The following is a 15,295-nucleotide window of genomic DNA, read 5'->3' on the forward strand; positions in this document are numbered from 1 at the left end:
ATTTTTACAGGCTCAGTTACATAGGTTTAAAGGAGCCGAACTCTTTACTGTATTGTTACTAGTATATAAACATTTTTCCTTAATTCTAATGTTAATAATATAGGAAACCGATTACTCGCGGTCGACTCGAGTTTAGAAGGGTGACATATTTTCTTCAGGAAAAGGAGGGGATATGAGGATATATTTACAATGATCACACTCACACTCTCAATCACACTCATCACACTCAATTCTTAAACCTATCTTATATCTAATATGTATTTACATTTCATCTTATTCTTAAGAAGGGATCCGATCTCTCACAAAGGAAAAGGAAAAGGAAAAACTAAGGGTGTAAGGACAATCACACACGAAGATCGATAGCTTTAAGGAATACATATATTTGGGACATGTAATCAAGGTCTAACCGAGCCAACACGTCTCTCACCGGCATCATGGGCTGCCTTCCTCGGGCCCGAAGGGTGACTACTAAATTCGATCTGGCGACAAGATACAGCTCGCACGACCAAACAACGTGCTCGATGTCGTGGTAACCTTGGCCACAAACACAAAGATTGTTGTCGGCAAGATTAATACGAAAGAGTAGCGCATCTAACGAACAGTGATTGGACATGAGTCGGGAGAAGGTGCGAATAAAGTCCCGACTCAAGTCCAGACTTTTGAACCATGGTTTGAGGCTAACCTTAGGGATAATCGAGTGGAGCCACCGGCCCAATTCATCTTCATTCCACTTGCGTTGCCAGTTAGCGATGGTATTTTTGCGGACTAAAGAATAAAATTCATTGAAGGCGATTTGACGCTGATAAATATCGCCTTCAATTGCACCTACCTTTGCTAATGAGTCAGCCCTCTCATTACCCGGAATGGAGCAATGTGAAGGGACCCAGATAAAGGTAATGACATAACAACGTCTGGATAAAGCACTCAAAATTTCTCGTATTCTCTCAAGGAAGTACGGCGAGTGCTTTTCCGGCCTCACTGAACGGATAGCTTCGACAGAGCTAAGACTATCCGTTACAATGTAATAGTGTTCAACAGGTCGTGAGGCGACGCTGTCCAGCGCCCAGTGTATCGCTGCCAATTCAGCAATATACACTGAGCAAGGATTCTGAAGACTGTGTGAGGTGCTAAAAAATTCGTTGAACACTCCAAATCCTGTGGACTCATTCATAGAGGACCCATCAGTAAAGTACATATTATCACAATTGATATCCCCATACTTTGCATCGAAGATCGTTGGAACGATCCTCGATCGAAGATAGTCTGATGTTCCATGGATATCCTGCTTCATGGACAGATCAAAATGCACAGAGGAATTGATGTAGTCAGGAAAACAAACACGGTTGGGAATATACGAAGAAGGATTAACCTGCATGGAGACGAATTCATGATATGAGCTCATGAATCCAGAATGAAAATTTAGCTCGATCAGCTGCTCAAAATTTCCGATCACCAATGGGTTCATAACCTTACACCGGATGAGGAACCGAAGAGATAATAAATTGAAGCGATCTTTTAGTGGGAGTAGGCCTGCCAAAACCTCGAGACTCATGGTATGCGTTGAGGGCATACATCCTAACGCGATACGGAGACAAAGATACTGAATTCGCTCGAGTTTAATGAGGTGTGTTTTGGCAGCTGATTGAAAACAGAAACTGCCATACTCCATCACTGAGAGAATAGTTGTTCGATACAACATTATAAGATCTTCGGGATGGGCTCCCCACCAGGTGCCGGTAATTGTACGGAGAAAGTTTATTCTTTGTTGACATTTTTTGCTCAGATACCTAATATGGGCCCCCAAGTACATTTGGAGTCGAACCAGACCCCAAGATACTTGAATGACATAGCATTAGTGATCGGTTTACCCAAAAGTTGAAGCTTTGGTTTTGCTGGTTTATGCTTCCTAGAAAAAACCACCATCACTGTTTTCTCCGTGGAGAATTCGATCCCTAGCTCAATGGCCCAGGTTGAAAAATTGTTCAAAGTATCTTGTAAGGATTCTTGCAGGTCGGATTCGTTTGATCCTACGACAGACACCACTCCATCATCTGCAAGTTGTCTTAGGCTGCAATTTTGTGTAAGGCAATTGTCAATGTCGCTTACGTAGAAGTTGTACAAAAGGGGGCTTAAACATGAGCCCTTGGGGAGTCCCATGTAAGAGACCCGACTTACTGCCGAATCTCCGTGAGAAAAGTTCAAATGTTTCTCACAAAGCAAGTTATATAACATATTATTCAATAGAGGCGGCAGACCCCGAGATTGTAATTTGTCTGACAAAACCTCTATTGAAACAGAATCAAAGGCCCCCTTTATGTCCAAGAATACTGAAGCCATTTGTTTTTTTTCGGCGTAAGCCATTTGAATTTCTGAAGAAAGCAACGCAAGACAATCATTCGTCCCCTTGCCCCTGCGGAACCCATATTGTGTATCTGAGAGTAGGCCATTCGTTTCAACCCATCGATCAAGGCGAAACAAGATAATTTTCTCCAACAATTTCCGTATACAAGACAGCATTGCTATTGGGCGGTACGAATTGAAGTCGGACGCGGGTTTTCCGGGTTTTTGAATAGCTATAACTTGTACTTGTCTCCAATCATCTGGAACAATATTATGCTCCAGAAACCGATTGAATAAGTTCAACAAGCGATGTTTCGCCACATCAGGAAGATTTTTCAGCAAGTTGAACTTAATTCTATCCGATCCCGGAGCAGAATTGTTACATGAAAGGAGAGCAAGAGAGAATTCTACCATCGAAAACTCGGAATCAAGATCGCACCTATCTTGTGGTATATCTCGAATAATTCTTTGCACTGGAGCGGAATCGGGACAAACCTTTCGTGCAAAATTAAAAATCCATCGATGTGAATATTCCTCGCTTTCATTGGATGAAGAGCGATTTCTCATGTTTCGAGCCACTTTCCATAATTTTTTCATTGACGTTTCTCGTGATAAACCTCCCACGAAATTTCGCCAATAAGCACGTTTTTTCCCTTTGATCAAGTTTTTAAATTGATTTTCAAGGTCCAAATACGTTTGAAAATTCTCAATGGTTCCACGTTTCCGAAAAGCTTTAAATGCATTCGATTTATCTCCATAAAGCTTGGAACACTGGCCATCCCACCATGGATTGGGAGGCCTTCGACGAATAGTGGAACCTGGGATGGGTTTCGTTTGAGCGCGAACCGCGCTGTCATAGATCAAACGAGAAATGAAGTTATACTCCTCTAATGGAGGCAAACCATCTCTGGAATTGATGGCTAGAGCAATCGCGTCCGCATATTTTTTCCAGTCAATGTGTCTTGTGAGGTCGTATGCCATGTTTATTGATTCAGAAGAATTCAACCCATTAGTGATAGAAATTTTGATTGGCAAGTGATCACTACCGTTGGGATCCTGGATTACATTCCACTTGCAATCTAACGATAGTGAATTCGAGCAAAGCGAGAGGTCAAGAGCACTTGGTTTAGCAGGAGGTTTAGGTACACGTGTTGTTTCCCCAGTGTTCAAAACGGTCATATTGAAGCTGTTACAAAGGTCATATATCAACGATGAACGATTATCGTCGTACGGTTCCCCCCAGGCAGTTTCGTGAGAGTTGAAGTCTCCCAAGATCAATCGTGGCTCAGGAAGGAGTGAGCACATGTCAACAAGTTGCTTGCGGCTAACCGCAGCTCTCGGAGGCCAATACAAGCTGACTATACAGAGGTCTTTGCCTCTGATGTTTGCATGACAAGCAACAGCTTCGATCCCTCCAATAGGTGGAAGGTCAATTCTAAAAAATGAGTGACACTTAATGATCCCCAATAGTACCCCTCCGTATCTGTCATCGCGGTCCAAGCGTATTATATTAAAATCGTGGAAAGAGAGATCATTTTGAGAAGAGAGCCAGGTTTCGGATAGAGCAAAAACATCACAATTGAGTTTATGAATTAGAAATTTGAATGTATCCAATTTAGGGATAAGACTACGACAATTCCACTGTAAAACAGTGATATCTCCGACCTCTCTATTTAAATTAGACATCAAGAGAGATAATCATTGCAAGGAGGGGCCATGTTTGCATCAATTGCTGCAAAATTGTCTTTAGTACTGGAAGCATTGCGGTGACAATGGTTCTGATGGAGTCGGAAACATTAAAACACGTGAAGATTTGATCCACAAGGTCAGACAACTTTATAAATCCCGATTGGGAAGTTGAACTTGACGGAAAAACAGGGACAGTTGGGGTTTTTGATGTCCCCTCGAGTGCTGGGTCGTTCGAAGGTGAACTATTACCACGGAGGCCAGGAGGGACCTGATTTTGCTTATCCGCTGCACTCGATTTTTTGGGCAAGCTAACAGGGGGTATCACCGGAGGGACTTGTCCTTGAACTTTGGGAGTGGTCACATTTTTGCGCCGGGGATTCCCTTGAGAAATAAACGGCGTGCCCCCGTTAGCTGTATCCGCTTCCATTTCGTCAACTGGCAACGTAGCAAAGACATTGTGTGTATTGATTGGTTGTTGTTCTTGAGCCAGTGGAGAAGCGCCCTTCAAAATTTCTGCGAAAGTGCGTTTAGAGCGTTCCCTCAAAGAGCGCTTCTGTTTCTCCCAGCGAGCCTTGTATGTTTCACAAGCTGAGAGCACGTGTGGGGATCCCCCGCAATATGGACACTTATGCTCAGTCGCACTGCAGGATTTCCCCTCATGTTGTTCTCCGCAAGTGGCACATCGTTCTTTATTGGCACCATAAGCAGCCGTGTGACCAACTGACTTGCACTTTAGACAAGTCATTGGCTTTGGAATAAAAAGTCGCACGGCTAACCTCAATTTATCTACCATCACGTAGTCAGGGAGAGCTGAACCAGCGAAGGTGACTCGAAACGAGTTGGACGGCGTAAATTTCTTTTCTTCTCCTTCATGGGAGACTGTTCCGAGCTGGCGGCAACCCAAGATCTTAACAGTCGTCGAGGGCAGTTTTTTAAAACGGCCGGTACCTTCACTCGTAATGTATTCGCACGTCAAGCCCGTTTCGGTTATCACACCCTCAATTTCGACTATGTGAGAGGGAATGTAGACCCGATACTCAATTGTAAAATGCTGATCGACAACAATCTTGTTTGCGTCTTTTCGATCATTCACGATAACTCGCAATTTGTTTGGTCTAACCTTCGAAATTTCCGAAACGGAGGTATACCTTGCCAGATCTTTCGCGATCTGCATGACTCTCAACGCCTTTCCATTTGGCTTAGGCCTGAAGAAAACAACCCAGGGACCAGTTCCGGGCGCATCTTCTGGATAGACCTTTACACGGGGAGTGGGAATAACAGGGGGGGAAGGCGAGGACGGGGATTGAGAGTGGGGAGACGAAGGTTGAGAAGGAGCGGGAAGAACAGAGGGAGAAGACGAGGTTGAAGGTAGAGTGGGATCGTTAAGGGCAGATGGGAGATTTGCTAGTTTTTTGGAGGGAGGCTTGGTAGGGTTAGCTGACTCGTCCCCAGAAGAAGTATCTTCCGTATTTGGTACGCGTTTGAGTGACTTTTTTTATCACTTAGGAGGGAACTAGAGTCAGAGACCTCCATATCCGAAGGTCCCCCACCCTCTGCCATTTTAAAATTGGCACTTATATTCTAAGTATTTTTTTTTAAATAATATTTCACAATAATAATAATTCACAAAAACAAACAAAAAAAAACTTATAATTAATAAATATTTTCTCTCACTATATTCAATCTTATTCACCTATGAACGCACTCCAGTGCAGATGAACGGGAGCGTGCTGAAAGCTCGTTGGTGGTGGGAATGTGTCTACGACACCACTACACACAGTCGTCGGTGAAAGCTTACCCGCACTGTCACTGTTGGCACGATGATTCGGCGAAATCTCCAATGTCGGCGAAGCAGCGACAAAACAAAAACCAATGCTTGGCCTTCCGAGGATGAAAGCCTCTATCCACTTGCAGGCAGGGCACTTCACTCACTATCAAGATAGCGAAATGAACTCTTCAGCGGCAAAAAAACAACAATCACGCGGTAACCGATAACGGAACTTGGACGCGACTTTCCTACGTCTGGTTACTTCGGGCAATCGGAGAAGAATGAAAATCGAACACTTCTCTAATTATATTTTTGTTCAACTTATGTTGTTACCGAGTCTACATTTTTTTTACTGACATCAATTTTTTTATTTTTGTGGGAGTGAAACAAATCTCAAGTTTCCACTCGGTTCGTGGCAGTTCAACACACACGGGACATTTTTTGCGCATAATTATTTATCGGCAGATATAGCAGGGTAACTCCAAGCGCCTGCACAGAAATTTGAAGGTAGAAGAATTAGCTTGTAGAATTAATTTCGGAAAAATAAAAGAGTCGAGAGTTGCACGCTAAAAGAGTTGCACACTTAACAGAGTTGCACGCTAACAGGTTTTAGTTGTATGAAAGAAAGCCAAAACCGTTCAGGCAACGCTACAGTAGAATACAGTTATTTATGAAAAATGCAAATCTAAGATGGTGGCCACTACAGAATGGCGGATTACCTATTTTCTCAGAACCCCATCAATATGAGTATCAAATGAAAAGGCTTGACCAGTAGAACACAGTTATTTATGAAAAAATTGGCCAAAAATGCATCAAAAGAAAGTTCTCGACTAGTAGAACATAGCAGATAATGAAAAATCCAATTTCAAGATAGCCGCAGTCTCCAAACAACTTATTACTTTTCGAATGGTTTCATTTAGCTTAACCTGTTTCTATGTTTGCTGGAATGTTTGTTGGGTTGTCCCACATTAATAGAAAATTGACCCCGTTCCTGCTGAATGATTGATCTGAAATTTGGAACATACATTTAATTCTACTGTCATTATAAAACTGTGTATTTCATGATCTTGAAAAATTCAATTTGGCCGCCGCAAAAAAATGGCTGAATGACTTGATTTGGAGTATACACTACACTATGAACAACATAAATTCGAAAAGGTCGCCGCCACAAAATGGTCGACTATGTATTTTTGCAATCCCCTCAATATTGGTATGGTGTTTTCTAACTTTAAGGGGATGAATCAAAAATCAAATTCCTCTTTTATTTTCAAAAAACGAAAAATACATTCAAAAAAAAACAAATAAAGAAAAAAAATTGTTTTTACTCGATTATCCGGAGTGAAAAAAAATCAATACTCCGGATAATCGAGTCCGACCTGTATTACGTAACGCTTTTTTTTTACTATTTTAGACTCCCTATCTCACCAATCAATTTGATAGTCTAGGTTTTTTTATAATGAAATTAATCTTTGAGGCAGAAATTTTGAAAAATGAATGTGTCTGGCATCTTTGAAAGAATAAGATTGAGTCGGGAAAGACGGACACTTGGCGGGAAAGATAAACACCTGGGGTGGGAATGATGGACATTGATTTTTGATGAGATTTCTAACTGAAAATTCAAGTATTTTATACTAAAATCACCTAGAAGGGCTAGTAATTCTTCTCACTTTTTCATTTCCGGCATTCGTAATGATAAATTCGGATTACGCTTTAAAACCGCTCAGCTGATTCGTCCATGATACGTGGTTGCACTAGCAAACGTAGTTAATGGGCATCTGTTAATAAAAGAAGGAGGAGATAGTAAAAATTTTTCCAAAACAAAATGCTTGTCTTTTGTCGGTGGAGTGGCCGTCTTACCTGACTTGACTAGCATTTTATTTTCGTCAATATTACTGGAGTAAAAATGAGAAACCTTCATCGTTGACTCGACAAACTGGAAGAGAAGTGATGGTAAAAGATTCACGAAACAAAAATACCCCAAAAAATTACTCGATAACAATGAAAGCCTTTTTTTTTCAACAGACGAAAATTTATATTGAGCTGCTCTTCATAGATGACTTTTTTGTTTCTATTTACAATTTTAACAGAGAGCCAGCTAGGTGTACTCAGTAAGTGTCAACGTATACACTGTATTGCAAGTTTGTACATCATTAAAATTTGAAATGAAAATGTAATTTATCAATCATACAGGGGTGTCCTGCTTCTAGCTGCTTCTGACATCCGCATCTCTGCTCGTTTGAATCGTTCTATATCCGAACAACGAATTTTGTGAAGCACATGACAAGAAATTAGGTGTTCTTAATTCATTCGCGTTTCTAGTGTTATATCTATGGAAATCACTTCCTCTTTCAACTCGATCACACAAATAGGCAGATAGGCAGCAAACCGTTAAGTACTTTAAAAATGAACACCATAGTTAAAAAAACAATTCTTCGCTTCACGGTTAACCAATTTAGAGCGTCCTGCATCAAAGATGAGGAAGTGAATCTATTACATTTTAGACTCAACCGCATTGTTTTATTCTGCAAACGCTGTAATCTCGATATTTGTGTATCATTGGCTAAAAATAATATGGAAGAACAAAAATCTAACTGAGGAGAGATGATTGATTTGTATACCTGTATTTTACTGCACATAGTTAAATCGTTTTTCAATCGGCATAATATTCCATACTTCTTGGCAATTTTTTTGATGACATTGTCAATGTGAGTATTGAACTTGAGTTTGTCATCAATAATCACGCCAAGATATTTAATCTCCCGAACGCGATCAATGGTCTCAATTACAGTAGAGACGTTTTCATTAGAACGATTACGCGAGATTACCATAAATTTAGTTTTATTTATATTCAACTTCAGTTGCTTATACTTCAACCACCTACTTAAAGAACGCAAATCTCCATTCAAATGTAAAACGACCTGATTCAAATCATTAGCTGCAATGAATAACACAGTATCATCTGCAAAAAGGTTAATATCACAAAATGTTCAACAACAAGCGCCTAGAAATTGTCTCGAAAGCGCGTTTCAGATCCAAGAAAAAGCAATGATGGTATCTTTACATTCTAATTTCTCTTTCCATTTTGCTAACACCAAGTTCGATGCGGTTTCACAGGAATATCCTTCCCGATATCCCGATTGTTCTGGTATTAGCAAAGCGTTGAGATTTAAATATTGCAACAGCTGGCCTTTAACAACTAATTCTAATATTTTCTCTAATGTGTGCAACATGTTGATGGGACGAAACTCTTCGGCTTTAATCGCTCCAGCAACCTTTTGAATAGGAACTATGAAAGATTCCTTCCACACCTGAGGCACATGCCCAGTTAATAAAGACTTATTAATAAGGTCTAGCAAGATGTGATCAATGACATGAAAGCTGTTTTATCAGGAAATCGAATCACGAGCTTAATTTTCAATTGGTTAAAATCCATAAAACAACGACGCGTAATATTGGAGTGATCTTTTACTTTTACAGTTCAGAAACGTGAAATTCGATTTTTATTATAATATTCCAGAAATAATTTTCCAACTATCTCTACTGGTGACCGGGGTAACAATGACTCTAATAATAAAAAAAAAATGGCAAAGGCAAATTGATTGAGAAAAAAAGGAACTCCCTAACGAAAAGTAAACTAATTGCGTAACTATGGTAATTTTCATTTAAAATTAGCTGCGTTCAGCAGTCGGATTAGTAGATGGATTCTAAACTGCCTTTAAAATTCAAAAATGCGACTCTGGTCTAATCTAAACTTATCATAGCCGGCCACCTGAAATGAACATTTCACTAATATATATATATATATATGTAAATTCACATAGTTCTTCTTTAGCTTTGCAATTCACAATAGTTCCGATTAGTTCTATCCGATGTCATCCGGGTTGGATGCTGTATTACTCTGCATGCTCATCTCTTCTTCATCCATCGTAGGCAATGGACAAAGTTTCGTCACAGCTCGCTTGAATGTTGTACCACTTGAGGTACGCACTGTAACCACACGAGTCACTCCGTCCTGCCCAGGATGCAGCTCCAAAATGCGAACTAGTGGCCAGCGCACTGGTGGTAAAAGATTGTCTTGCAGGATCATCACTTGGCCGACTTTGAGATGAATGGGTCGCCGGTGCATGGTAGCCTGTCGTTGGAGCTCTTTAAGGTACTCTGTCTTCCAGTGGTACCAAAACTGCTGCTGTTTCTGCTGGATAATCTGGTATCTGTTTCTCAGTCGGTTCACTGGATCGTCCTTCATGTCTGGGTAAGGTAGGACTTGGAGTTGTGAACCTACCAAAAAATGGCCTGGCGTGAGGGCTTCGAAGTCGTTAGGATCCTCCGATAGTGGTACTAATGGTCTTGAGTTCATCGCACTTTCTACTTGCGATAGTATCGTGATTAAGTCCTCGTGCAGTAGAGAAGTGCTGCCTAACTGACGAAGCAAATGCTTCTTTGCCACTTTCACCGCAGCTTCCCATAATCCGCCGAAGTTGGGGGCGCGTGGGGGAATCATATTCCATTGTATCCCTTCATTTGCGAGAGCGGTAGCGATACGATCGGTTTCCTTTGAATTTGAGAGCATTTGGTAAAGATCATGCAATTCATTTCGAGCACCGACAAAATGTGTGGCGTTGTCCGAAAAAATACTATCGGGCTTGCCCCGTCTAGCCACGAACCGTTGCAGGGCGGAGAGAAAGGAAGCTGTGGATAGGTCTCCAACCAGCTCAATGTGTACCGCTTTTGTACTAAAGCAGACAAACAGGGCAATATAGGCTTTGGTAGGAGCAGTCTTGCGGTTGGTGGACTTCACAAATACAGGGCCACAAAAATCTATTCCAGTGGATGCGAAAGGCCGACTGGGTTTAGTTCTAGCAAGAGGTAATTGTCCAATTGGTTGTTGTAATAGTCGAGGATTAACGCGAGTACACCGATAGCAACTGCGTATCACGCTACGTACAGCCCTTCTTCCATTTGTGGGCCAGTATTCGTTGCGAACTACTCCCAATGTAAGCGATATCCCACCATGAACCAATTTGCAGTGATACGATAATAAAAGCATTCGGGTAAATCGGTGGAAACCAGGGAGTAGAATTTGATGTTTGGTGCTATATGATTCTTCCGATAATCTGAGCCGGCCACCGACTCGGATTATACCCGACGAATCCACGAAAGGGTTCAGAAGCTTGAGTGTGGAATTCTTCGGTACCAAATTTCCTCTTTTGAGCAGATGTAGTTCCGTTTTGAAGCATTCTCTTTGGACGATCTAAGATATTTAATCTCCCGAACGCGATCAATGGTCTCAATTACAGTAGAGACGTTTTCATTAGAACGATTACGCGAGATTACCATAAATTTAGTTTTATTTATATTCAACTTCAGTTGCTTATACTTGAACCACCTACTTAAAGAACGCAAATCTCCATTCAAATGTAAAACGACCTGATTCAAATCATTAGCTGCAATGAATAACACAGTATCATCTGCAAAAAGGTTAATATCACAAAATCGTAAAACTCGTCGCATGTCGTTGATGTACATAATAAATAAAAATTAAAAAAAATAAAATAAAAAGGGGCCCTAATACACTACCCTGAGGTACTCCAAGATTATTCTCTACGGGACTGGAAATTGAAACACTAAAAATAGTCCGTTGAGTTCTGTCACACAAATAACTTTCAAACCATTTATATGCAGTACTCGTAATTCCAAAGCGCTTAATCGTGTTTAACAACAAGGGCCTAGAAATTGTCTCGAAAGCGCGTTTCAGATCCAAGAAAAAGCAATGATGGTATCTTTACATTCTAATTTCTCTTTCCATTTTGCTAACACCAAGTTCGATGCGGTTTCACAGGAATATCCTTCCCGATATCCCGATTGTTCTGGTATTAGCAAAGCGTTGAGATTTAAATATTGCAACAGCTGGCCTTTAACAACTAATTCTAATATTTTCTCTAATGTGTGCAACATGTTGATGGGACGAAACTCTTCGGCTTTAATCGCTCCAGCAACCTTTTGAATAGGAACTATGAAAGATTCCTTCCACACCTGAGGCACATGCCCAGTTAATAAAGACTTATTAATAAGGTCTAGCAAGATGTGATCAATGACATGAAAGCAATCTTGAACTCTAGCATTGGCATTATATTTTCCTAAAGAAAAGCAAATAGTTCTAAGTTCATTTAATGTAATTGGGTGAAATCTTTGAAATCTACAATTACAATCAACCGGCTGTTTTATTTCATCAGGTTCATCGACCAATTCAATGGACTGATTGATCAATGAAACACTATTGACGAAATAATAATTAAACTTGGATACTATAGCCTGTTCAGACTGTTCAAGTGCGCCACGCAAAGCTATGAACCGCGGTTTACTATTCTTCTTCTTCTTCTTCTTCAATGGCACTAACGTTCCTAGAGGAACTTCACCGTCTCAACGTAGTATTACTTGCGTCATTTTTATTAGTACTTAGTTGAGATTTCTATGCCAAATAACACGCCTTGAATGCATTCTGAGTGGCAAGCTCTAGAATACGCGTGATCACAGTGCAAGTCGGAGGAAATTTCTTTGACGAAAAATTCCTCCGACCAGAACGGGAATCGAACCCGAACACCCGGCATGTTAGTTATGACGCTAACCACTCGGCCACGGGAGCACGCAGTTTACTATTACTAGGTTTCAATGAAGATTTCAAAATTTTCCATAACTCGTTTCTGTGTTTCTGCAAATCGGAAAGTTTCCCTCGCACAGACTTTGAAACCATGGAGCCAGGGGAAATCGGCATTGCAAATAAGATGCAAGCAGCGGGAACTTTTGTTCTCGCTTGCGTTTCTGGAAATCGGAATGTTTCCCTAACGCTGACTTCAAAACCATTGAGCCAGGGGAGATCACCATAGCAAATTAGATGCAAGCAACGAGAATTTATTCTTGCTTGCTTTTCGGGAAATCATAATGTTTCCCTAACACACACTCTAAACGATGGAGCCTGAGGAAATCGACATTGCAAAACAGATGCAAGCTGCGGGTACTTTTGTACTCGCTTGCATTTTTGCAAACCAAAATGTGTATTCCTAATACTGATTCCGAAAACAAGAAATCGGGAAAATCGGCATCAGATACATTCAAGTCGGCAATAATTTTGTACCCCCAAGCATTTTTACACTCCAGAATTCGTTTTGCTATCACGGTCTACAAAAGCGGGTACAAATGCAACGCTTTAGCTCGATTATTGAAGACTGCATTGGAAGATATCTCTTCATGTCGCCAGCTCACTGAACTTCTACGCATACCGTTTGATGATTAGGCAAAATGTTGATAACTATTCGCTACGATAACAACTACCACAATGCATGAATTGGCTTAAAATGGGATTTGTTTACAATTGAAGTCGTAAATAGTTTCATTCATTCACTAGTTTAATCAATAATTTAATCAATACACACAAAAGATAGCTCTGCGTAGCGGCGATATCGTACTCAATGAGGAACATCCGAGGTTGGATTATTGCTAATTGAAGAAATACAATTGATTACTAAGCGAATGACAGTCCTACGTCAACCTTGCGGTTATATCATAGGTATAACCCATCCATAGTTTTTCTTTCAATCATATCCTCTTTTTTAATTTTATACCAATAAAGCCTAAAAAGAACACTATAGTAATATTACAGAGAAGTTCAACTTTCGGTCTGTGACACCGTGCGCGAGTATACGAGTTATGATTTTGCGCGCGAGTACAGGAGTGTTAAAGAAATTTCTTCCAACTGATTGCCGCATTGAGGGCGTACATAGATATCTATGGCATAGAAATCTCTACTAAGTTTTAATTAAAAAAACAATTTCAAATTTAAATGAAATTTCGAGTCAACTGGTATGCAAATCAATGTTTAAACTATTTCATAAAATAGGAAAATGTTTTCTGAATTGATAATATGTAGTGTGTTCATTCAATTTACTCATTTTAGGGATTATGTGGGATTTGCATGTTATTTTAGTTACCATTTAGATTTATCGGTTATGCAACAAAAATGCGAGCACAGCAAATCGCTCAGTTAATTGAGGCTTAACATTCAACCGATCTGAATAACATCATGGTTTGCATCAGTATCTGGCAGAAACCACAACAAAAATCAATAATCAACAATCGCGACCGCATATTGTTGATCCCTTAGACATTAGTCGCCACTGATAATCTATCATTATTTGCTCTGCGGGGGGTTTGTTGTCAGTCTATTTTCCCCAGCTATTTTGCAAACCATGAGCGCCAATTTATTTGTTTCCTTCGCTGCACAGCCATATATTTGTAAACCTATGTTTCTTCGACTTTAACACAACCTAAGATAATCGCGATTGTTTTCTTTAATTCTAAGGAGCAGCTAAGGAAATCGGTTTGCTAGCGGAAAATTTTTCTAGATCGTGTGATTGTTGCTAGCCAACATCACTTACAAGTGATGTATTGCTCCACACAGAATAATGAGTTGAGACAAAATCGTACAAATTGAATTCACTTGAAATTGATTAGGGGGACTGGTGGTGAAGTGGTCAGTTGCTTGTTTGGTAGTATAACTATGCCCAGTTAATAAAGACTTATTAATAAGGTCTAGCAAGATGTGATCAATGACATGAAAGCAATCTTGAAGTCGTAAATAGTTTCATTCATTCACTAGTTTAATCAATACACACAAAAGATAGCTCTGCGTAACGGCGATATCGTACTCAATGAGGAGCACAGCAAATCGCTCAGCTAATTGAGGCTTAACATTAAACCGATCTGAATAACATCATGGTTTGCATCAGTATCTGGCAGAAACCACAACAAAAATCAATAATCAACAATCGCGACCGCATATTGTTGATCCGTTAGACATTATTCGCCACTGATAATCTATCATTATTTGCTCTGCGGGGGGTTTGTTGTCACTCTATTTTCCCCAGCTATTTTGCAAACCATGAGCGCCAATTTATTTGTTTCCTTCGCTGCACAGCCATATATTTGTAAACCTATGTTTCTTCGACTTTAACACAACCTAAGATAATCGCGATTGTTTTCTATAATTCCATATCACTTACAAGTGATGTATTGCTCCACACAGAATAATGAGTTGAGACAAAATCGTACAAATTGAATTCACTTGAAATTGATTAGGGGAACTGGTGGTGAAGTGGTCAGTTGCTTGTTTGGTAGTATAACTATTGACTATTGATGTCGTTTTGATAGTTACCTTATGTTTGAAGAGTTTCCTGACGTTTTGTCACCCTGTACTTCAGTAGAGCTGTCGCATATCAAAATATAAATAAAAACAGACATTGTTGTTTTGAACGCATCGTATATAAAGAATTTGCCGTGAATTTGAGTAAAAACTTGTTTCAAATATCCGATATCTTCGAGAAATCATCAAATTGGACAACTGTTCACATATTTTAGGAGACGTAAACAGATATTTTGTTTAACTTCAGCGATTAATTCGCATTGTAATTAATTCGTTTATTGGGGGGAAAAATGCTCAGTGGC

General features: G+C 40.1%; 2 protein-coding genes across 5 annotated transcripts in view; both read right to left on the minus strand.

The window, feature by feature from the left end:
* The window catches only part of LOC129780125 (60S ribosomal protein L36), a 378,186-nt gene that overhangs the window by 49,564 nt on the left and 313,327 nt on the right, over positions 1–15,295 (minus strand). Inside the window, exon 1 of one of the 4 annotated variants that reach the window (XM_055788087.1) lies at positions 10,788–10,797. The exons of the other annotated variants lie outside the window; for them this stretch is intronic. The gene's annotated coding sequence lies outside the window, so the exon portion shown is untranslated. Of the gene's footprint in view, positions 1–10,787; positions 10,798–15,295 lie in introns of those variants that run through there. 4 annotated transcript variants of the gene reach the window in all.
* LOC129774151 (uncharacterized) lies at positions 9,660–10,844 on the minus strand. The gene has a single exon (XM_055777848.1). It carries the CDS (start codon positions 10,842–10,844, stop codon positions 9,660–9,662), a length of 1,185 nt encoding a protein of 394 aa, XP_055633823.1.

Source organism: Toxorhynchites rutilus, chromosome 3 (assembly GCF_029784135.1).
Source record: "Toxorhynchites rutilus septentrionalis strain SRP chromosome 3, ASM2978413v1, whole genome shotgun sequence".
In the NCBI taxonomy this organism is placed as follows: domain Eukaryota; kingdom Metazoa; phylum Arthropoda; class Insecta; order Diptera; family Culicidae; genus Toxorhynchites; species Toxorhynchites rutilus.